Source organism: Neofelis nebulosa, chromosome 8 (genome assembly GCF_028018385.1).
Source record: "Neofelis nebulosa isolate mNeoNeb1 chromosome 8, mNeoNeb1.pri, whole genome shotgun sequence".
NCBI classification, from domain to species: domain Eukaryota; kingdom Metazoa; phylum Chordata; class Mammalia; order Carnivora; family Felidae; genus Neofelis; species Neofelis nebulosa.
Window position 1 is genome coordinate 93,361,265 of NC_080789.1, and position 24,860 is coordinate 93,386,124.

At 41.5% G+C, this 24,860-nt stretch overlaps 1 protein-coding gene across 2 annotated transcripts in view; it reads left to right on the plus strand.

The window, feature by feature from the left end:
• The window catches only part of EPS8 (epidermal growth factor receptor pathway substrate 8), a 120,063-nt gene extending 107,836 nt beyond the window's left edge, over positions 1-12,227 (plus strand). For both annotated transcript variants that reach the window (XM_058743575.1, XM_058743574.1), the window contains exons 18-21: positions 257-479; positions 7,713-7,893; positions 9,039-9,168; positions 10,949-12,227. In XM_058743575.1, coding sequence (XP_058599558.1) covers positions 257-479; positions 7,713-7,893; positions 9,039-9,168; positions 10,949-11,062 — 648 coding nt within the window. In that variant the 3' untranslated portion in view covers positions 11,063-12,227. The remainder of the gene's footprint in view (positions 1-256; positions 480-7,712; positions 7,894-9,038; positions 9,169-10,948) is intronic.
• The last annotated feature ends 12,633 nt before the right edge of the window (positions 12,228-24,860 follow it).

The following is a 24,860-nucleotide window of genomic DNA, read 5'->3' on the forward strand; positions in this document are numbered from 1 at the left end:
CTTTTTAACTTACATTTTGAATTTGAAAAAATATGTAGAATATTTAAAAGATGATTTTTAATGATCATTCTACCATATAGGATTGGAGGTGTGTGTGTATGTGTGTGTATGTGTGTGTGCACACACAAATTTGCTATGGATTTGCAGGTAAGTTTACAAATAAATAGCCAACAATGTCCTGTTAAAGTATAAATTGTTTTCCTAGCCTAGGTTTTATGTTTCTGCAATTTCTAATTAATTATTTGTCTTTTTATAGAAACAAAGGATGGAATATGGTCCAAGACCAACGGATACTCCCTCTGCTCCATCGCCTCCTCCAACACCTGCTCCTGTTCCTGTACCCCTTCCTCCTTCTACTCCAGCACCTGTTTCTGTGCCAAAGGTCCCAGCAAATGTGACCCGTCAGAACAGCAGCTCCAGTGACAGTGGTGGTAGTATTGTGCGAGATAACCAGAAACACAAACAACTTCCGGTCGACCGTAAGTTTGCCAGGGGGGCAAAAATATACAGTTTCTTCTGTGAATTAAAAGCACTGCTAAGTAATAAAATATTGTTTATTATTAGTTCTACTGGCATTAAACATTATCCAATATAAATAGTGGTCCTTTATACTTGCATGGTACTTCACAGATTGCAAAGACTTTTCATCTAGTTTCTTGTCCTTCAGGTAATTCTAAGAAGCATGAAGTTCTCTCTACTCTCTATTGTATACATGTCTATGCATATTCCACTATATTGTGGTGGTCGAATGCAGACTCTGGTGCCAGACATACTCGAGTTTGTACAGTGAAACACCACTTATGGCCATGTGACCTTCAAGAATTTAATAATCTTCTCTATACTTGAGTATCTGAAAAGTGGGGGAGAATAATGGCGTCTGCTTCATAGGATAATTGTGAGGATTTAATGAGGTAATACATTTAAAGCATTTAGATCGGTCATTCTCACCCAGAGATGGTTATATACCCACCCCCCACGAGGGAACATTTGGTATTGTCTGGAGACATGTTTTCATCACAGTGGGGTAGAGGCTACTGGCATCTAATAGGTAGAAGCCAAGGATGTTTAGCAACATCCTACAATGTACAGATCAGTCCCCCTACAACAGAATTATCTGGTCCAAAATGTCATGGATGCTGAGGTTGAAAAACTCTGTTTGACTGTGACCAATATGACACACAGTAAGCAGTCAGCCAGTGCTTGCTGCTGTCATCCTCAGTGTCATAATCATGGTGTCCCGGCTCTTCTTCCTCATATTTGCGACACATACACACTCACACTTGCTTGAGAGAGTCAACCTGCCAATTCCAGCTTCAAATTCGCCCTCCAATTCAGATTTCATTTGATTTAGACTTCAACTTCATAGTTTCATAAATTTAAGTTTGGTTTTTCACATGAATGTTTCTGTGAAAACCAGATTTTAAAAACTAAAAGAAAAGACACTATGGCAAACCTTGGATTATCCTCATTAGTGCCATTAAACAGCAGTATAGATAATTTGAGAATTGAAGGTACTTCTAAGGTAATTTTTCTTATTATTTAATCTTCATATTATGTTTGTATAAGTATTGTAAAATTACTTTGCCTTACCTATATTTGACATGTAAAAATTCCTGGAACACTAGAGCCGGGAAGATATTTCCTCAATATGTTAAAAGTATATAAAGAGTATCTGTGTGTGTGCACATGCACCTGTGTGTGCAAATGTATAAAGGATGTCTGTCATTCTTTCATTGTGGCCTCTCCTAGGGCTCAGTTCTGGGTTCTTCTCTCCATGTAAACATACTTTTACTGCAAATGATCAGTCCATTTCCATTTCTTTCAGTACTGCCCATATTGTTAGAGAAGGAATGACTCCCAGATTTGTCAAATCTCATCTCTGCCATCCAGATACAAGTACTGAACTGTTAACTTTAAAGCTGAGATTCGATGATTAGATTCAAAGTCAAATGACTGGATCCTTCACTCCAATTTTCACCCAACATTTTTCTTATTTCAGTAAATCAGAGCCACATCTAGTCAGTTGTGGTCATTCTTGGTAAATTTTTTTTTTTTTAATTTAAAAGAAGACACGTATGTTACTGTTTAGTTCTAGAAATCCTGGCTAAATGCCATAAGTATCAGCCTACTTTTATACATTACTTTCTTTCCCAAAGTTGATCCGTCACCTTCTTATCCATATCCCGACCTTACCAAAAAACGAACAGAAAAGTGACGTTTCAGAGAAATGGTGAACTGTGCTGCAAAAACTGTGTGTGTGTGTACGAGAACATGTCAGTGTATATAAGCATAATATGCTGCTGAAGTTTTTTGAATGTTTGTGTATTCTTTTAAAAGATGCTTTTAGGGGCGCCTGGGTGGCGCAGTCGGTTAAGCGTCCGACTTCAGCCAGGTCACGATCTCGCGGTCCGTGAGTTCGAGCCCCGCGTCGGGCTCTGGGCTGATGGCTCGGAGCCTGGAGCCTGTTTCCGATTCTGTGTCTCCCTCTCTCTCTCTGCCCCTCCCCTGTTCATGCTCTGTCTCTCTCTGTCCCAAAAATAAATAAAAAAAAAAAAGTTAAAAAAAAAAAAAAAAAGATGCTTTTACTTTTTTTCAAAGACACTTAAAGACGTAGTTTCGCAATGAGAAAGTTCTATAAATATGTTTATTGATTTCCCTAAGGAAAATTTTTCTCCTAGAAATGAACATTGTTTTTTCATTTTTACCACAAGTTTACAACCCGTCCCTTCTTTGCTACGTCAGCATGGTGATCTTTGACACTGTGGACTGTAGTTAGTCTTTCTAGGCCTAGGTCAGACTCCATAGGCATCTAGTCCCCATTTGGAACACTCTGTGGGTAGGGACAGTTTGTTCTTTGTCCTAGTCTAAGAAACTAAGAATAACCTAATGGGAAAGAGGCATAGTTTGAATACTTTCAAGATAGACAACTCTCCTGATAATTGTGACTCATCACTTTCAAATCTGTTTTTCATAAGTAAAAGGGTGACATTGGCATATAAAGCATAAACCTTTCTTCCAAAATTAACATTTGTATGTTTTTCTTTACAATAATAAAACTTTCCATGTATTTACACAAAGTTCTCTTTAAAGATATCTCACTCAGAAGCATAATTTCATATTAAATAAATGTATTTCTTTTTCTAAACGAATTATTTTCGTGAAAGCTTTCTCCTGAGCATGCTTTTTGGAGGACGGTTTTTCTGAATGAATGTTGGGGCTTCTCAAAAGTCTTTTAGATCCAGACAGACATACCAAAATGTGTATTTGTCGATAGCCAGGTTTCTCTCAAACTAAACCTTTTATGCTTTCCTACATTCTCTGCTTACTGCTTAGCCTTGTGATTAAAATGGAAGGAACTGGAAAGTGAATACTCAACTCAAAAAAAAAGTTACCAAGTAGCCATAAACAAGGAAAAAAGTTAGCATGCCTGTTTTTATAAAATTTTTTTTTTAAACGTTTATTTTATTTTTGAGACAGAGCATGAACAGGGGAGGGTCAGAGAGAGAGGGAGACACAGAATCAGAAGCAGGCCCCAGGCTCTGAGCTGTCAGCACAGAGCCCGACGCAGGGCTCAAACTCACGGACCGCAAGATCATGACCTGGGCCGAAGTCGGCCGCTTAACCAACTGAGCCACCCAGATGCCCCAGCATGCCTGTTTTTAAAATTTAGCAGGTAGCAGGAGTGAGACAGAATGACACTTCTTTTGCTGAAGGTAACTATGGTTGCCTATTCAAACTGGCTGTTGGGAGCCATGTGTCATAGAAGCTATTCAAATTGGTTTATCGCAGGATTTAAAAAGGTTCTCCTCATCACTTTTGAAGAAACCAATGCTTTAGTTATTTTGCATTTCTTCCACTTCCTTTGAAATGTTAGTCCTTTTATTTGGGTTTAATCTTTTGTAATCAGAAGTGTTATTTCAGAACGAGGTGTAAAGTTAGTCTGGTTTGTTATTGTGTGCTAGAACATTGCAAATGGAAACCGAAAGTCAGGAGCACAGCAGAAGTTTTTGTACTCCATGGAAGGTTATGCTGTGGACCAGAGATGTTCATGCAGTGGCTAAGTTAGTAGATAAGAAAACAAGTCTTTTAGTGTGGTGACTCTTTTTCTCTCTGATTTCTTTGAGATGTACTCGTATTCTGTGTGGCAGTATGATGCAGTGAGTTAAAAGAATTAGCTAGTGAAGTGCATGTAGTGTATTACTTAAATGATCAGTCAGTAATATTCCCTCTCACCCTCCCTAGCCCCCTCTTCTTTCTCCCTCTCTCCCTTCATTTCTCCTCTTTCTGTCTTTTGCCTTCTTCAGAAGGTTCCCAGAATGCCTAAGGCATTAAAAAATTTGACTGAAATAACACTTTTTGGTTATTTCATATTTTCATTTACTTCTCAAGGACTTGAACACTTTCTGAAACATTCTCCCTGGGGGTGAAAAAAAAGAAGAGAAAAGGAAGAGAAAAAAGACAAAAAAGATCATAGAACAGTGGTCACAAAAAGCTCCTTTAGAGGCCAGGTCATTGCCTGTTGCCAAGGTAATCAGTTAACTGGATTACTGTATTGGTTTTTGTATTTAATCCTTGAAGGTAACATACAAATAATGTATCTATATATATGTGTATGTACATATATGTTTAATATGTCTATTATATATGTAATATATATAATATAATCTGTAATGTTTTAAAATACACAAATACATTATTCCCTTTCCTATACCTTCATTTCTTCCCCATTTTTCTCATAAACATATGTGCATATACACAGATTTCCCATAAGCATAAAATGGGTGGGGGAGAGGGATAACATGTAACCTAATCAAAGGTAGATTCAGTGACTTTGATCATAAAGCAACCGTGAGCTGAAAGTCAGGAAATCCAGTTCTAACTAAATTCTGCTAATTAACAACAGTGTGATCTTGACGCATCATCTCTCCTCTTTTGACCTCCATTCTCTTAGCTATTAATTTAGGAGTTTGTATATGATGCCTTTCAAAGTCTCACTTAGTGAAAAAGTCAGCAGAATGCCTCATTCATTTACTCAGTGAGCATTCGCTAAATACTTAACTGCTCCAGCTGTTGCAGGCAAGCATCCCTTTTCTCTTCAGGCATGTATTTTGACAACAAGAGATGGCTACCTAAGTGATTGAGTTGATGAGGAATGTTAGAAGGGGGTAAGTGGCTTTGGAGAATAATAAAGCCATGTGGATGGGAAATGTTGTTGGGAAGGGGGTTGCAATTTTAAATAGGAGAAATCTAAAGGAGGGGAAAGAATAAACTGAGTGGATTTCTGGGGGAAAAGCATTCCAGGCAGAGGCCCTTAAATTTCAAGAGCGTCAAGGAACCCAGCGTGAGTGAGAGCAGAGGGCTCCAGGGGCCAGTGGAGTTACCTCAGGAGGTGGTTCTCTGAGGCCTTTACTGGGAGTAATTTGTATTACTTGGAAAGGTTTGGAGCAGAAGACTTGCAATATCTGACTTATATTTTAAAAAGGCCATTTTAACTGTTGTATTGAAAACCAAATGAAGGAGCACAGGGTGCCATGGTAGAGAATAGAAGGAAGGCCATACATAGGCCCGTGGCTCAGACCAAGCTGGTCACAGAAAAAAATGGAGCAAAGCGGCTGGATTTTTCGTACATTTTGACGATAGGACTAACAAAATTTGATGATGGATTGAATGTAATAGAAGACAAAGGGGAGTCAAGCATGACTCCGTGGCATTTTGCCAGAGGAACTGAGAAAATAGAATTCCCATGAACTGAGCTGAGAAGTGTAGCATAAAAGCAAGCTTCAGGAAGAAGAGAAGCCTTTCAGATTTGGACATGTTATATTTGAGCTACCTAATAGATACCCAAATGAATATATCAAGAAGATGGCTGGCATATATGGCTTCAGAGTTCTGACTGGAGAAGTAATTTTGGTAGTCATCAGCTTTTAAAGGGCACACGGCTCATTGATGGAGTGAGTGAGGGCAGGCAGAGGAGAGGTCCAAGCATTGTGCCTCAACATTGCTTACTGGGGAGATGAGAAGAATCAGAAAAGGATACTGAGAAGGAGAGGCCAGCGAGACAGGAGGAAAATCAGGTGAGAGTGGTGTCCTGGAGGCCACAGGAAGAAGGCATTTTAAGGAGTGAGCACCTTCTTCATATGTTGCTGGTAGGTTACGTGAGACAGTGACTGGGAATTGACCGTAGGAGTTTAGCAAAATGTAGTGGAGGGATGGGGCCAAAAGTCTTATTTTTTAACAGTGAATTCAAGAGAAAATTGGAAAACAAGAATAGGAGTCAGCTAGTACACACAGCTTTTCATGGAATTTGTGAAAAGGGGAGCAGAGAAATGGGCAATAGCTAGGAGGCACATGGGGTCAAGAAAGGGTTTATTTAAAGGCAAGAGGAACAATCACAAAATGATAGTGTTTGTATGATGATGAAATGATCCAATAAAAGAGGAAAATGGAGAACCTAGGATAAGTAGAGGAGAAATTAAATAGGCAGAGGAGAGACGCCTGGGTGGCTCAATCGGTTAAGCTTGTGACTTCAGCTCAGGCTCAGATCATGATCTCACGGCTCGTGAGTTCAAGCCCTGCATTGGGCTCTGTGTTGACAGATTGAGCCTTGCTCCTGCTTTGGATTCTGTGTCTCCGTCTCTCTCTGCCCCTCCCCTGCTCCTGTTCTCTCTCTCTCTCTCTCTCTCAAATATACATAAAACATTAAAAATAAATAAATAGGCAGAGGACATGGGGTCTAGTGCACACATAGAGGGGTGGCCCTTCCTTAGGAGCATGGAAACAGTTCATCCATAATGTAATAGGGAGGGAGGGAGAAAGAGAGAAAGGAAGAGAGGGAGGGAGGGAGGGAGGAAGGAAGGGAGGGAGGGAGGAAGACAGGGAGAGGGGGAGGGAGGAAGGGAGGGAGGGAGGAAGGAAGAGTGCATGAGGAAAGTGCTGGTAGGTGAACCACTAGGGGAACTTATGGAGGTTCTCTTATAACTTATTTTATTTGACATTAGGAAAGTGAAGTCATCAGTTCAGGGTGAGAATTGGGAAATGAGTGTTGGAAGTTTGCAGAGAAAGAAGATACTAAATACTTGTCTAACAGTGGTCTAGGGCACTTGTCTTACTTGGTCTAGGGCAGATTCTCAACCTTGTTGACACAGGACTGGATAATTCTCTGTTGTAGGAGACTGACAAGGACACTGTAGAATGTTTTGTGCATCCCAGGCCTCTACCTACTACATGATAGTTGCATTCTTTCTCCTCCTCCCCTCTCATTGTGCCATCCACAAGTGTCTCCAGTCATTGCCAGATGTCTCTGGGGTCAAAATTTCCCCCACTTGAGACCAGGGGCCTAAGGAAATGCAGTGCGATTGTCAGGAAACATTAACAGCATGGTTGAGGTTCATATTCATGAATTTAACATGAGATCATTCGGCATTGTTGTGTTATATGCAGTGTGCAGGTGCAGGCACAGAATAAGCAGAAAGTAAGACTTAACAAGGGGTGGGGTCTTGCCAGATGAGTACAATGAAGAGAGAGGAGAAGAGCCAAGGAGTGATTGCGATAATTGACCATGAGATTTGTACTGGGTGAGGATGAAAGGGAAGATGGTGGGAATGCTAGATTATAAGTCCAGTTGGGGTCAAAGGATTTTTGGCACTGGGTTCTAGAGAGAGTGATGCATGTCAGGGGTTTCCAGAAATAACGTACTCTGAGTTGGTGTCTAGGAAGGAAATCTCAGATGGAGGAAGTGCAGGACGAGCTCATCCACAGACTCACCATTGGCCGGAGTGCCGCGCAGAAGAGGTTCCACGTGCCACGGCAGAACGTGCCAGTTGTCAATATCACTTATGACTCCACACCAGAAGACGTGAAGACGTGGTTACAGTCAAAGGGGTTCAGCCCTGTGTAAGTGTCTCTGGGAATACTTTACACTTCTTTGTGTAAAATCTGCCTTCTTTTCAGTTTGGTCGCTAAGACGCCACAAATGACTCTTTAAAACTTTGGGGAGCCCAGACTGCACGTGTTCCATGCTCAGGAAATAGTTATAGATATTTACAGCTAAAACTCTATACTATAATAATAACTGCAATTTGGTGGTGCTCTATTTTGTAGGTGATGGTGTCTGCTTACCATCGGTCCCTTAAGTAAACTGCCAGTATCTTTGAGGTGGTAGCTTCCTTTCCCTCACATCAGGTTACACAGGGTAGGACAAAAGTCTTAGCTAGACTCCCCAGACCATGGAGGACATATCTTTTTATCGACTGCAAAATGTAGATTCTCAGCCAAATGAAAAAATAAGTTACCTGTCGTAGATTATAACGTAATAGAGCTTTTCCCTTGGTAAACCCATGGTAAAGATTCTATTTATAGTCTAAAAATTTGAAAATAATAAATGTGTATTTGATACAATGAACTATTTCAGTAATACATATTTAAGGGAACTTTAATATTATAAACTCACATACCCAACATGAGTGAATGAGATACACTGGTTAGTCTGTTGCCCGGTTACTAGAAAGTTATCTGTTCCCCCTATGAAGCACCGTATTTCAAGGAATTGGTACTCAACAATAATGGTACTAAACACAATCAGCTCCTTTTTGATACTTCATAATCATCTTATATAGCCTCAAGGTCATCATCACGAGAGTCCCTTGTTAGTGCCATAATAAGTACCAAAGTACCATGTTATAAGAGTTTCATTGTATGGAACACTTGGAAAAGAGAGGTTATAGCAGGACCAGAAATTTTTTTCTTTTGTTTTAGCTAGATAATTAAAAAAAATGTTTTTTAACATTTATTTATTATTGAGAGACAGAGCATGAGCATGGTGGGGGGGCAGAGAGAGGAGGAGACACAGAATCCGAAGCAGGCTCTAGGCTCTGAGCTGTCACACGGAGCCCAATGCGGGGCTCAAACTCACAAGCCACGAGATCGTGACTCGAGCCAAAGTTGGACACTCAGCCGACTGAGCCACCCCGGCACCCCATGTTTTACCTAGATAGTATTTTTAATGCTGCATTTCTTTTTCTTTCTTCTGTGTTTTTCAGGACTGTCAATAGTCTTGGAGTATTAAACGGGGCACAGCTTTTCTCTCTCAATAAAGATGAACTGAAGACAGTCTGCCCTGAAGGGTCCAGAGTCTTTAGCCAAATCACTGTACAAAAAGCTGCGCTAGAGGTAGGACTTGTCAACCTGAGGTGGTGTTTTTCTGCATTAATCAGGAGTGTGGTCTGCAAACTGAAAGCTCTGAAATCAGCTGTTGATGTCCACATTGGTTATTTTCCCTTTCACAGAGAGCTGAATTAAATTTGACTCAGCTTTTACAATTTATCCTTGGAGACCATCAATGACCATTTGCAGGAAGATTAATTTATCATAAATGCTCCTGTAACATGAAGCTTGGAGCATATGCTTTTGAACAGTTAATGAAAAGCCCAATGTGCTGATTTTATATGCATTAACTACTTCTGTAGGAATTTAAATTTTGACACGATAATGGACATTCACTTCTAAGTGAGTAAATGCCTTAAGAGGCCAGAACTCTTTGGCCTGTTCTTAATATTGAGTTTGGAGGATTCCAGTAGGTTAGTGGTTTTAAGGTCTTAAAACTCTGGCTTTGTGTCTTAGGTCTTGTTATATATCTAAATAATCAGAGGGACAATAGTAGGTAGGGATCCCTGAAAATAGTGCTGAAGAGTAATTATGTAGTCCTAGCTGTGTGTACGAAAGGAAGAGAATGAATGTTTTTGAGATTGAATATCCTTAAGCTTCCAATATCCTATTCTTCTTAAAATGGGCTGTGTAAGAGTAGTAGTTTCAAATTGTTATATCTCACAGCTCTTAAGAACTTTCACAAAATTATGCTTCGACTCAAATGAAAGGATATTGGCTTTGGTGTAAAATTGATACATAATTCTCTCTAGCAGGTGTATCATCTAAATTCAACAGTTAAATAAGTCAGACTGAAGTAGCTTCATGCATGCAACCCTGTAACCACTCTTAGGAGAAATTTTATTTCCTTGGAAATGTTTCCTATGGTCCTGATCTTGGGAGTTCCATATTAGATGAATCCCCGGGGTGTTCTGTATTAGGCTTTCTTTCTATTGAATATGAATAAGAATTATATCTTTTCTGAGGCAGTTTTTGTTTTACCATTATATATTTTAATTTTATTGAGAGTATATAAAATTACTTCTTAAGAGTAGGATAGAAAGTTCCAGAATTCCCAAATTCCTTGGTTTCAGACTGCCTATACTTTGTCCTCAAAAGTATCTCTTGATCTCTGGCTTCCATTCCTCTGGATGTGAGCTGAGGCGGACTGACTACCTGAGGTTCTTCACCTTCCTCAACTGCCTTCCCATTACACCCTTCTCTTGCATCTAGTCCATCTTTTACATTACTCATCTGAGTTGCCAGAAACTTCCATTGATGAGAGCAGAACAAGGAGGATGCACAGGGATTGTAGGTAGGGCTTGGCAAGGAGGAGAGCTGACATGATGTCAGAGGGTCAGAACCTTCGTGTATTCTGAAGGGAACTTTGGCGTATTCTGAGCCCAGTCTCTGAGCCTAATTTAGAATCCCCTAAAGGCAGATGAACATCTTGCTGGACTTAAGAGGGTTCTTGGATAATTCACCATCTTATCATGTTTATTGTATACATATTTTCTTTCTCCCAGGGAGTCTGGGGCATTCCACATACATTATTGATTTATCTTTATCATGTTCAAGTAAAAGGCATAGTGAATGAATTGCCTTAAGACTTCCCATAAATGAGAAAATGATTCATGTGATGGATTAGTGAAGTCCAGAAGCATCACTTACATGAAGGGCAGCCTTCAGTTTTCCCCAGGAGATATTAGAGGAAAAACAAAGGACTTTTACCCTGAACCATTTCATTACATGACCTGCAGCTTGCACAAACCAGTAACCATCTTGTCTGACCATGTTTAATTTTCAGGATAACAGCGGCAGCTCCGAGTTGCAAGAAATCATGCGAAGACGACAGGAAAAAATCAGTGCTGCTGCTAGTGATTCGGGAGTGGAATCTTTTGATGAGGGGAGCAGTCACTAATTTGTTTTTAACTCCATTGAAATGTTTGGCATTACTCCAATGTGCTTTGTTTTAAGAAGCCATGAAGGGAATGTCAGATCCTTATTTCTTGGAATACTTAATTTATCACCATAAAGAAACAATGCAAACATAAGAAATCAGAGGACTTGTTTCCTGGCCTATTATTTTTATTAAAACTGAATAATTTTAATAGATGTTCTGCCCTTGGGAAATATTTTGCCTACTTTACCAAGGTCAGGTTTCCTTTATTGGATTAATTATTTCATCCCCATCTCAGTGGATAAGGCAGCATTTTTTTTTTTTTTGACAGTGGTGAATTTATTTCTTACAGCAAAACAAAGATATTGCCCATGATTTAAAATCTGTTGATTTCAGTTTTGTCCATGACTCTGGTGTCTGTCATTCAGAGTGTAGCTTACTGTAGGCTAGCCTCTGCTTACTTAGGTCTCTTCTTTGACATACTCAATGATAGAATTATTTAGATTTATTTAAAGTTCTTAATGCCAACAGTTTTTTTAAAAAAATCAAAACATTTAATGAACTGTAAAATACAACAAGGCCTTGGACATGCAAATATAAACCTATGGAACATTCCCAAGACATTTTATGTATCATGGCTCTGTTGATCACAACTCCTTGTATAGCCTGTGTTTCGATTTAGTTTATATTCTGCTTATTATCTATATTGTGTTCTTATATATGAGAAAGCACAAGTGGAAAAGAGGTCATATGCCGTCAGAACGTATCACAGGAAGTAGCCCACATTGGTGTGCGTCACAGTATTTTGCTAATGAAAGCCTCAGTTCTGAATATTGATATAAGTAGTTAAATGGATATTGGGGCCATTTTATGTGTTTATCTGTGTCAAGTTTTTCTGGTAATAAGAAACACTTAATTTACACATATTTTAATCCTGTGAAAGATTCTAGATAGAGAAAAGAAAGATACTTAACCTTCAACAAATGTTATTTTTGGAAACACAATTTTTGTCATTAAATGTTATATTATTTCACATATATAAAACAGATGTTATGTAAGAATGTTGTATATTTTAACATAAATCCATTTAGAGAGATTATCTAGATTCATTAATTTTCATAGTGCCTTTTTCACATGAGTCAGCTGGAAAGTCTGCAATAAACAGTATTTGCTGTATGTTAATAAATGGCTTCTGTCTCATTGACAAATGGGGTCTTTGGTATGTAGACTGTGGATCAGGGTTGAATTGAATGGGAAGAACAGAGACCGCCCGTTTTTTATTTGTTGTGTTTTTGATTGATTTCCAGTATATTTCAGAGTGGGTAAAAACCATTCTAGAATACTTTATCCACTGGTTTCTCTTCTTTCCACCTCTCTTGTTTCATTGTCTTTTCCTTCTACCGTCTAGTCAGAACTGGTCACAGTAGTAAAAACAAAAGTGCACGGCACTTACGTTTACTAAGTGCTTCCACAGAAATGCTTACTGAGGTTTCTGCAGTAACTCTCTGAGTTTTATTTTGTAGATAAGGAAACAGCTCCCCAGGTCTCATTCCCCCCCAAGAGAATGATGAACATGACTCTAGATCTTTTCCATGTCGTAAGCACAGGCCCACATTTATAACTCGGCCCTTATTGAAAATCTCTGAAAATGTGGAAAATTTTCTCTCAATAAGACAAGAGAAAATAGATAGGAAAGGTCAGATAACCTGAGTGTATTGTGACATAAGTGATATTACAAGAACTGGTGTAATTTATAAGGATGTCCTTATGCTATAAAACTCCAATGGAAAATACCACCACAGTGGTGATTACAGGAAGCAGTTACCTCCTTCTGGGCTGTGGTAACAAAGGGGAGATCTGGGCTTAACAGAATTTCGGATCTTTGAGGGAGAGGGACTGCAGACTTTGGATCCAGACATCTGAGGAGTTTGGTCTGTGGTAGCTGAGAAGTTTAGAGGAAAGACCCCACAGCTGGTACACAAACCTCTGAGACGGAGGCACAACCTGTCTGGTGCCATTGCCTCAGGAATTCAGATAAGAATTCAGCTGAGAAAACAGTGAAGCAAACCCACAGAGCTGGGATGCAGACCTCAGGAGACCACGCCAGCCAGCTGGTACTCAGATTTCCTTGAGGGCACAGTGAGGCTGCTCTGGGAGTGTGGGGGGAAAACAAACAAACCGGTAACTGGAACCTGCTGGGGATCAATTGCTACTTCTAGAGTAAAGAACTATTATGAGGGTGATGTTAATATGATCAGGAAGTAAAACAGAAGGGAGCAAGTGCCTTGCCCCCTCTAGCTTCTTGTCTGCCTGTAGCACACTCCTTGGGCAGAATCCGTTGGGAACACACCTGGCAAAGCCCCAAATCATAAAAATGAGAAAAGGGGTAGATTTGAAAGAGTTCAATAAACAATCCATTCCAGTTCTGGCTACTTGGCCTGTATACTTACTCTTCTATACTTATTTGAGATTCCATCTAATAATTTTTAAAAGTTCATACTTTCACCTAACAAGATGCATTCGTCCTTCTCTTGTTTAAATGGTCTTTAATTTAAAGAATTGGCTACATAAGCAAAAAGACAACACTGAGTAATAACAGGACACAGCTTCCACACTTTGGTGTAGGGGAGCAAAGGAAGGGTTTGGGTTTATTAGCGTTTAGAAGTCTGGGGGAAGGGACCTAGGAATCTTGGATCCAGAGCCTTGGGGGAGGCACCGTCTGGCGTTGGTGCTGGTGCCTCAGGAGCACAGAGGAGAGATGCCATGAGGAGCTGGGACAGAGACCTTTGAGGAGAGGATTCTGGACACTTGATGCTCGTATCTCTGAGGGGGTGTAGTGAAGTTGGTTCTGAAAATGTAGGAGGGGGAAACTAGAAACTAGAATCACCCACCGCTACTGGATTAATTGCAGCTGCCAAACTGGTGATCTCTTGACTGGTTAGACCATCTGATTATGGCGTGGCCTTTGTGTAGTTTTCTTCCTGTTCTTTGTGTTCACTGAGCGTCTTGGAATTGTGGGATCGCAGTTTTTACTAAATTTGGCAACATTTTCAGCAATTATTACTTCCTTTTTTTTTCTCTGTCCCTCCTGCCTTTCTAGCCTTGAAAGTCTCCCAATTGCATGTATATTAGACCATTTGATGTTTTCCCAAGTTCATTGATGCTCCTTTAATTTTTACCCAGTCCTTTTTCTCAGAGTTTCATTTTGGGTGGTTTCTGTTGCTGTCTTCAAGTTCACTACTCTTCTGGAGTTTCCAGTCTGATTTTAGTCTCTTTCATTGTATTTTTCATTTCAGACATTAGAGTTTCCATCTCTAAAAGCTTGATTTGATATTTCAAAATATCTCCCATGTCTCCATTTGCTCAATATTTCTTTAACTTTACCAATCATAGAGAATACAGGGGTGCCTGGGTGGCTCAAGTTAGTTAAGTGTCTGGCTCTTGGTTTCAGCTCAGGTCATGATCTCACGGTTCATGAGATTGAGCCCTGCATCAGGCTCTGCACTAACAGTGCAGGGATTCTCTCTCTCCCTCTCTCTCTCTCTGCCCCTGCCCTCCCTCAAAATAAATTTTAAAAAAATCATAGAGAATACAGTTAAAATATATGTCTTAATGTTCTTGTTTATGGGTTCTATCATCATAACTTACAGGTTAATTTTAATTGATCTTTTTAATGCTTTATGGAGTGTTATTTCTTTGCTTCTTTATGTGCCTGGTGATTTTTAATCAGATTAAAGACATTGTAGGTTTTACCTTTTTGGATTCTTTTGTATTCCTATAAATATCTTCATGCTTTGTTTTGTGATGCTGTGAAGTTACTGGGAAAGAGTTTGGTTCTTTCTGATCTTGCCTTTGTTAGGTGGAACTTGAGAGTGGCATTTGCATTAAACCTAATTTTATGCCACTCTTGAGGCAAAACCCTTCTGAATACCCAACCTATTGTTCCATGAATCAGCATGTTTTCTACTCTAGCCAATGGTGATAAGAACTATTCCTGGTTCTGTGTGAGCTCTGAGAATTGTTCCTCCAAACCTTTCAGGTGGTGCCTGAACCTTGAGCATTTTCTCATGTGCCTGCGCTGGTTCATTTTCAACATAAGTCTCTGTGGAGATCCTATAGAGATCTCCAGAACTCTCTATTCACACAGCTTCCTCCTCTCAATTACTCTGTGCTATGAACCTTAGCCCCTCTGTCCTTGCTTCATTATAAGATTTGTCTCCTCAACTCAAGGAGTCTGTGAACTCCCAAGTGGGCTCTCCCTCCCTGCAGTCCAGGTTGGAGACAATATCTAGGTAGAAAGCTGGAGCACTTGTAGGGTTTTTTTTGTTTGATTTTCATCTTTCAATGATCACAGCCATTTAATGACCAGTGTCCAGTATCTTGAAAACTGTTCTTTCATTATTTTCATACGTTTTGCTTGTTTTTTAATTTTTCAGGCTAGAGGGTAAATCCAGTTTCTCTGATTCCATCTGGGCCCAAACTTGGAGTCACCTTGCTTTTTAAAGTACACATTTCACTGAATATAGAAATGTAGGTTGCCAGTTTTTATTCTAGAACTTTAGAAGTGTTATTCCACTGATCTGTGGCTTCCATTGTTCATAATGGTAAGTCAGTCATCATTCATGCTTTTTCCTTCTGGCTGTTTTCAGGATTTTTTATCCCAGTGTCTTTCATTTTCAACAGATTGATTATAAAGTTAATAGATGTAGTTTTCTTGGTATTTATCCTGTGTGCACCTCAATGAATAATGTTTTCCCATTATCGAAGCCCATACTCTTTCCAGTACTTTTTTCTGCTTTCTCTCTTCCTCTCCTTGGCCTCCCATTTCATGCATATTAAGCCAGTTGATATCATCCCAGCAATCTCGGTGTCTCTTAATACAATTTTTTTCCCATTCTTCAGATTGGAAAATTTATGTTACTATGTATTCAGGCTCACCAGCTCTCCTCTCTCCTACCCCTGTGATCTTTTTTCCAACATGCTGTTAATACAGAGTATTTTTCTTTTCAGTTATTGTATTTTATTAGTTGCAGGTTTTACATTTCATGCTTTTATTTAACTTTCGTTTCTGTGCTGAGACTCTCTGTTTACTCATTAAAATATTTCTCTTCAATTCTTTGAATGACTTAAAAAAATTTTTTTTTAGCACATAAAATCTACTTTATAATCCTTATCTGCTAAATCCAACATTTGGGTTGGATCATCTCAGGCTCAGTTTCTATTGATTGCTTTTTCTCTCTCCCACTGTGGGTTCTAGTTTCCATTTTCCTTGCATGTGTAGTAATTTTTTTTATTATATACCTGGCATTATAGATATGCTTTATATACTCTAGAACCTGTTATCTTTCTTTGAAGAGTATTCTTGTTCTGGCAAGCAATTCAGTACTGGCTGATCACTTTGAACTTTTATGTCTTTGATTTTATGCAAAGGATGGATCCTGATGGCTCAAAGTGTTTCATAAGGTCTTCTAACTTGATTTGCTTTATCTACAAGCTCTCTCTGTTCTGCATATCTGGTTATTGCTTAATTTTAGCCTTTGTCTGTACCTGTCAAGAGTAGTTTTTACTGTGGAGTCTTACTTCTAAGGAATTCTTACTTCTAAGGAATTTCCTTTTTTGGACGAATTTCTAGGGTAGATCTATCTCAGATAGATTCCCAAAGTGTTAAAGGGTGTTAAACAGGTCTCTTCCCTTTTGCTGGGCTGGACCTCTAATGTCCCCCAGCACAGCTTCCGCTGGTAGCTCTATTCCACTCTCACCCTTTTGGCAGCCATGCTCTGCTAAACATTGGGTGATGTTACCCTCTGCAAACTGGGGATTCACTTCCAGATTTCTGTGGCCAGTCTCTGCACAAATAGTTCCACTCTGGTGCCCTTCTTTGGAAATCCTAGCTCCTTCCAGTGCCTGACCTCCGATCTTTGCCTCCTCATTTCAGCAGGACTAACTGTTCAAGCCTAGCTTGCTGCACTGTTGGGGAATTATCCCCAAAGAGCCAGTGAGTTTCCTTATCCCAATGACTGTAGTCTTATACTGCTTATAAGAGGTGAGCAGTAAATTTTCTCTTTCCCTCCACTTAAGACGCACTGGGTCATAGGATACTCTAATCACGTAAAACTCTTCCTTCCAGTACTTTTCTCTAAGAAAATCTATAGGAAATTGAGATTTACTTGTTTTCGAAAAGTAAATTTATGCAGGCTGCATGAGGGATTATGTTAGAGTTCTCACCAGAACTGGGTCTGTGCACTCTCCTCTCAATGCTCGTGCAAGGAGACCGGAACAATATTAGAAAGTATGCCTTTGGTTTGGTGTGGGGATGGGATGGGCAATGAATCAGGGCTCCTGCCAGGCCCAGATGGTCCTGGTCCAGGCTGGTCCCATGAGCTCTTTCCTTCCTGACTGTAGTCCCAGGCACTTGGCCCAATTCCTGCTTCTTTCCGTGTCCCTGAAGCCTGGCTGTGGAGTGGATGGAGCATGATTTCTCCAACATTAGTTATTCCTGTCATCCCCCCAAATGAACAGTCTCTTGCAGATAATGGAAAAACAAGGAATAACACACAGTGAGAAATTAATATGTATAGCTTGTCCTGTTTTAAAGTGTCTTACTTTAAGCTGGTATCACCCGCTAAGTCCTTCTGCTCCCCATCTATTCTAGGGAAAGGGAAACAAGAACCGAATTCAGTACCCTACGATCTCTCACATTACAGATTTTACAGATAACGAGGCTGAAACTCAGACATAAGTCAAGTAGTTTGTACAAAGTCACACAGTAAGTAGAAAAACTAAATTTGGACTCCGCTCTCTTGGACTTCTGCATATCCTGCAAATCTTTACCCTCAGATATCATAGGCCAGTGTATAAAAAAAAAATTGGAAGCATAAAAAGCATCCTTTCAAAACATGAAATTTTATATAACATACCACTGTATCAAACAGATAAAGTCAGAGCTTCTGTCGCCGACGCTGCAGAGAGGAGATACGGAGCCTCATTTGGAAGCCCCTGGCCCAGGTCTCATAGGTTCCCTCCTCCACAAAGGCCCTTGCAGGTGAACATGAAGGTATATTGGGAGCTGATTATTCCATGCCCACAATTAGATCTGATCTCAGCAGTCATTAACACTGTTGGGAAATTTCAGGTGGCTGACCACCCCTTCAAAGGAATGCTTTATTTAGACAGGAAAATAGCCTTTGGATATCATCTCTTTAGTTTCATACATAGGCTTTGAAGTGGACATTACAGAGGATGCCGATAAATTGTCAAATACTAGCTGATCCTGGTCCCAGTTTTCCTGGTGATGGCCGGGCTGGAACCAGGAAGAGATACACATTTGCTGCAAGTCAGTCTGTGGTGTGGTCTATCCAGTAAACCTAACAGTGACAGGGTCTTCTTCGGCTCCTCGGAGGCATGTGGTAAGAGGATCAGCGTGACCAGTCACAAGATGAAAGGGGCAGAGCCATTGAGCCACAGTCGAAGACAATTGCCACGATCTGTTGTCTAGCTTACAAAATATAGCCCTTTGCAAGGCGACAAGGTCTAGAGTCTTAATGACATGGCAACCCAGTATTTTGCAGCCGATAAGTGAAGACACATTTCGCATCAGGAAAGCAGCCCAGGGAAGTGAATTTATTACCTCTTCACTACAACCAGTCTTACAGGGCAGAGTGTAGACATTTAGGTAATTCATTTCATTTGTCTTGTAGCAATAGGAAAAAGAAAAAAAAAAAAAAAAGGAAAATGACTGTTGTTTTATGCCTTGGTGACAGCGCAATGGATTTACAAAACGCAAATTAAAACAGCTCTCTGGAAGTTGCTTGGGTGCTTCTCACTTCTTTTAGCAATTGTCAGACTGCGTTTCCCACACCCCTGTCAGATGTACGTGTGCAGGTGGGGCCTCCCTTACCGAGTGGCTGACCCCAAGTGTGGCAGCACTCAGCGCGGAGGGTTGTAACTGCTAACCTGGGGAGCGGGCCTCATGGACGGGATCTCACGAGAAGTGCTCCCGCAGGGGATCCAGGAATCAACGGGACACGCCTACTCTGGGGACGTCTCGGTGCTGGAATGAGCGGGAGGTTTGGTGTTCGGAACCCGCCGAGAGGCTTGGAGAACCGGACGGCATTTACGCCACGCAGACGCTGCCAGGCCCCCAGCTGGTGCTTTACACAACCAGCTCTGACTCTCACCACAACTCCACGGGGCTGCTTGTACTTTGTGGGGACACTTGGGCTCAGCGGTGGTGACTTCTCAAGGGCCCCCTGCTCTGACAAGCACGGGCCGCTGGAACTCCAAGTCTGCCCTTCTTCAGTCGTCACTCCGCGTCCTCAAACCGCCAGGCACCACACCAAGGGCTTTACGCGTAATCCTCAACACGACCCTGTCGGGGAAACTCTTCTTATTCCCGCTCACAGACAAGGAGACTCATTCTCTCAGGCATCGAGCGGTGTCCCCAGGGGCGTCTGCTCACTCCGAGCCTTCTTCAGTCCACCCAGGAGGGTTAACTCGTAACTCTTGCATCTTACAGTTTGTACAGATCAGCTTCTTTGTCTTCAAAGAAGTGGTCGGCTTTTCACACATTGTTTTATGCAGTGAATTTGCACAGCTTGCCTACCCAGTTACAGATGTTTTCACTGAATGCGAATCAGGCCGTAGCATGGCTTTGCCTCGAGTGGGGGTTCTGTGCACCCAGACGCAAAATACACACTGTTGACTCACTGGGTAGTAGAGAGTCAAAGTAGAAAGTCAGGCCTGGACCATCCAGGACTCTGATCTGGAGGACCAGCTCCTGCTTCGGCACCACATGCCTATGACCCAGGAGTCCACACTGGGTCACAGGCTGCATCGCCTTTATATTCTGAGGTTTGTGACTGTGTGTGGTAGGAATGGAGGTGGGGGTTCACTTGTCATCCTGGGGAAACTAACCCAGCCCAGTTCAGGGACCAGCTCCAGATGCTCTTACCAAATCTCTTCAAGAATTCCAAGATGGCCCTTGGAGACTGTGGGAGGTTTGCTTGTCCCCGCCAGCTATGCAATATGCTGTTTCTCCAGGTATTGTTTTCAGCCCCACCGCATGTTGTTTCCTTTATCTTCTTGAAGCCCTGTGCTACCATAAAGCTACCATCACCGTGCCTATTTCACAGATGAGATAACTGAGTCACAGTCAGGCACAGAATCTCAGCTCAAGTCTCCCTCCATCTACAGCCCCTTGTTCTAAACCGCTCCACTCTGCGATGCTGCTTCCCAAATTCACTCACAGGTTAAGGGCGGGGGGGGGAAGTGATCCAGTTTGGTTTTGGACATAAAGGGGCCCTTCGAGACCATTCTGTTTTCTATTTGTAAAGGCAGTAGTGGCTGCAGTGACCTCTCTGTAGTTTAAATGGCCCTTTGGACTTTTTGGTATTCGTAGAAGTGAACAAAAATACTTTGTGCCAGCTGGCTTTGAACTTCTAGCCGCTGCTCTGGAGCCTACCGTGATGTACGAGACACGAAGGCACGGCTGGCTGAGCTTCACCTCCCTTGCCGAGCCTCACGGCCTCCTGTGTGTTTGGGCTTTTATTGGTTGGAAACCACTGTGGGGCCTGTTGTTCACAGAAACCCTGGACTTTGATTCAGAGTCAATAGCCTCATTCAAGGCTAAAGACCTCAAGTGGGGTTCCTATATAATGGTCTTGTTATAGGGTTTAAAACAGGGTGACAAAGAGGAGAGATCTAACGTGGGGGAAAACCACTTTAGAGAAGAAGGCATATATTTCCATAGAAAACTTTATTAAAAGAACCATCATTGCTCCTGTGGCCTTTTCCTGAGAACTTGTTTGCATTGTGGGGTGACCTTGCTCTGCCCTGTTTCATCTCTCACCTGCCTTCTGGGAACTTTATTGGGAAGTCCACACCACTGCCCAGGAAAACTCCCACGGTAACTGAAGCCACACACAGTTGTAAAGCATATCCTGGTGCTGCCATATTATTTAAGAGCAGGGTGACAGCCAGAGCTGACGATACCATAATCACTGTGAGAACACAATGGAAATGTGTTACTTGGTCACATCATGAGTCGGTGCAGCAGGCATTCATTCCTGCTCCAGGTAGTGATTTGGGGCCCCAGCCTCCTTCTGTATTTTTGGCATCACCATCTTGATCTGGAGGGATGGAAATAGATAGATGATAGATAGATAGATAGATAGACAGATGGACAGAGATGGAAGGTTGCTCCTGGGTGATCATCAGGGGTCACAGGCCAAGGAGCGGAGTTTAGCATTTCTGCCTATCTTGCCTTGGACAGCACAATCACAAGTAGCTGGAAAATGTAGCCCCAATAGGCTCTGTTACGTTTGCAGTAACAGTAAATTCATTGCATTCTGCTGAATAACACATGAGCTGGAGCTGTCTGTGGAGGCTCGGAAAGAAATTGTCACTTTAGAGTCAAGTGAAAAAGAAAAGTTTCAGAAGGCAGGATTTGAGGTTAGGTTACTCACATGGGCCCTGGTGAATGACACAATGGGTTTTCTGAATGCTTGCTGATTGCAAAATGAGTGTACATCATTAGTATTCTTTAATATAGTTCAATAGTCTTTAATACTTTAATATGGCAGTGTAGTCTTTTTTGGCCCTTCGAGAAAACAAACACCTATCCTGCTCTTGAGCCTGCATTGGATGCTTTATGTTTTCCTATCACAGCATCTGTAACACTTTGTTGCCCTTAGTTTCACTTCAAATTTCCCCGAATAGAATGTAAATTCCTTGAGGTAAGAACCTTGTTTCATCCATCTTCACAGCCCCAGTGTCTCGTAAAGGATGTTGAGTAAATAAATCATTTTTCGAGAGGGTTCGAAATCGGCTGTTTCTCAAATTGAATGGCTTGAAATTAGGTCTCTGTCCCAAGCAGCTCTGGACTCTAGCACTCACACAGCACCTGCCCTTTTAGCAAAATGGGGAAGTGACTTGGGCTTCAAGCCTATATCCATGAGAGGCACAGACTCCTACATCCTTAGTGTCAGTAAAGTCCTTAGATGTGCAGACAGAGGAAGGGAATGCTGGTAATGCTTTCTGACAAATGAAGCGATGGACTGCCTGGTGAGGGGGCAATCCTACATACTGGAAGGGTTCAGTAGAAAAGAATCCGCCATCTTCCAGGGAGATATATGATAATTCTCATCAAGGAAGAGGGACTGTGTCACGGTCTGTGGTGACTGATGAGCAACAAAGACGATGGGAACCTAGTATTGCTGTTCTATAAACCATAGGGGAAAAGCCCAACACCATTATCCTCACTGGCCCCTCACTGCAGAAAATATATTAAGTTTTGAGATATATAAGTGAAACATGTTGAAAAAGTCTTGACTGATGTTTTCTTGGTCCTTCCAACAACGACAAAATTGATTCCATGACATATTTTTAGAAGATAGCATATGGCACCGTCTGTGCTTACGATGGTGCCTAGCCTACTGCACGGGGTCAAGAAATCTTTCCTTGGTTGGTTGATTCATTCCACATGATTAGGTAAACAAATATTTGTTGAATTAATGATTGAATAAACAAAGGAATCTTCCTTTACTCTGGGCTTAACAGTCTCAATTTTCTCAAGTCTTGTAATTTTGACCTGTTGTTTTCCACATCCCTAATGGTTCTGGTGACTGCCTTGGACAGCCTGCAGTTTCTTCTTCTCCTTCTTTTTTAAAAAATGTTTATTTATCTTTGAGAGAGAGAGAGAGAGGGAGAGAAAACACGGGAGGGGCAGAGACTGGGAGCCAGGATCCGAAGACAGAGGCCACCACAGGATGCGGGGCTCGAACTCACGGAACCGTGAGATCGTGACCCGAGCTGAAGTCGGACGCTTAACCGACGGAGCCACCCAGGCGCCCCTGGACAACCTTCAGTTTCTTAATGTCCCTGGTGATACGACTCCCCGAGCTACACACCGTACCCATCTTTAACTGAGGGCCCCACCGGGATCAGGCCTTGCCATTGCATGGGCTGAAACTGACAAAAAGCCTCTGGCTGTTCTGGGAGGCCCAGTGTCAGAGATGTCATAGCTTAAGTTGTTTTTCAAATGCGTCAAATGCTGTGAAAAACTAGGGGTAAGAGTCTGCATATGTTATGTTTTGGTCGCTTTATAACCCCTTTGGCCAAAGTAGATGTTATATTTAGTCCCGGGCATGGCCTCTGGACTCTGAGCCTGTGCCGAACACCAGGCTAGAAAGCTGTGAGCCAGGAAGCGAGCCAGCTAATTTGAGGCACATTACATCAGACGTTTCCTGAGGTGGAAAGGAAGGCCTCCTTGCTAGAAAGCAGGGAGGATTTTGGCTCTTAGAGATTGGATTCAGTAACTTTAACTCCTTGGCTAAGGGCCAACCCACTAGCAAGCAGCTATCATATGGTCTGCAAAAAATTCAGATCCAAAGTCTCCAGATCCTGCTTTATATGTTAATACCACACCTTCCTTGAGAGATGGATTGCCTTTGGGGGAGTGGGAGTGGGGGGGGGGGGGGCAGGGACAGCTTTTATAACAAAAGACATTAGAAAATCTGATAAAAGATTTTATAAGAGATTAAAATAATCTTACTAGCTTCTCTCATTTTAAATTTGGAAGGGTAACATTGACTTTGTACTGGAAAATTTATAAGCCTTGAATCAAAATGCTGTCCTAAAAAAATGTTGTAATTTGTCACTTTTCTTTTTCCTTTTCAAGTTACATAAAAGCATGTGTAGTGGTGGATATGTTGGTATTAGACATTAAATTTATAAATTAGGCCTTCATGGTAGTTTCTCAATTAACTTCAGAAACTGACTTTTGCAGTGAGGAAATCTGATGTCAATAGCACTCCAAGTTAAATATTTTGTGATGATAAAGTCTTCCTCTCTCTCTGTACCACAGAGGCTAGTATGAACTGCATGTGCTAAGCACCTCTATGTTTAGAAGGTTGTAGCACGACTCAGATGATTACAAAACAAAACACCTTATTAATAATACAGAGGCCCTGGCAGCCTCTGCTCTGAATGCTCACACTGAGTCCTGGAGTGAAAATGAAGCTGCTTAAAATGGTTTTAGGGTACCCGAAGGGACGAGATACAGAGCATCTTTGGGTGAATTATCATGCTGATACTCTTTATACCTGAAAAATAGAGAGCTCTGAGGAGGTCACTGCTACAGTTGGTGAACTGAGATTCAGGAGAGGCAAGTTCCAAAGGCATCTGTTGGGATTAAAATCCAAGACTTCTCGGGCGCCGGGTGGCTCTGTTGGTTAAGCACCCGACTCTTGATTTCAGCTCAGGTCACGATCTCATGGTTCGTGAGTCAGTGCACAGACTGCTTGGGGTTCTCTCACTCTCTCTCTGCCCCTCTTGAGCTGTCTTGCATCTCTCAAAATCCAAGCCTTCTGATGGATGGATGCTTTCCCCACTCTAAATTCTATAGTTTCAGGAGCACCAGCATACCAATGGACAAAATGACTGCTGGGGAGACCCCTGAGGGAGCCATCTGGAAAAGTGCTTTCGTGTGCCCTTTCTGTGGTCTAAACTCTTGAGTCTCCAGTCTAAACTCTGGATACTTCATTTTCTCTTTTGGGAAAGTTGATCTGGTACTATTTGATCCCTACACTGAAGGGGTGCTCAAGAAAAACATGAAATATTTATGAAGTGCTTTAAGTTTCAGGGGAAGTAATATTCCAGCCTACGAAAACGAAACGGATTCTGGCTTACCCATGCACCTTATCGGCTCATCCAAGTTTGCGCACGTCACTCCTGACCTGTCCTTGTGTGAAAATCTAAGGATGTCACACATACACTCACCACCTTTCTTTAGCCCTGTGTGTTCCCGCGAATGGAGTGGGTG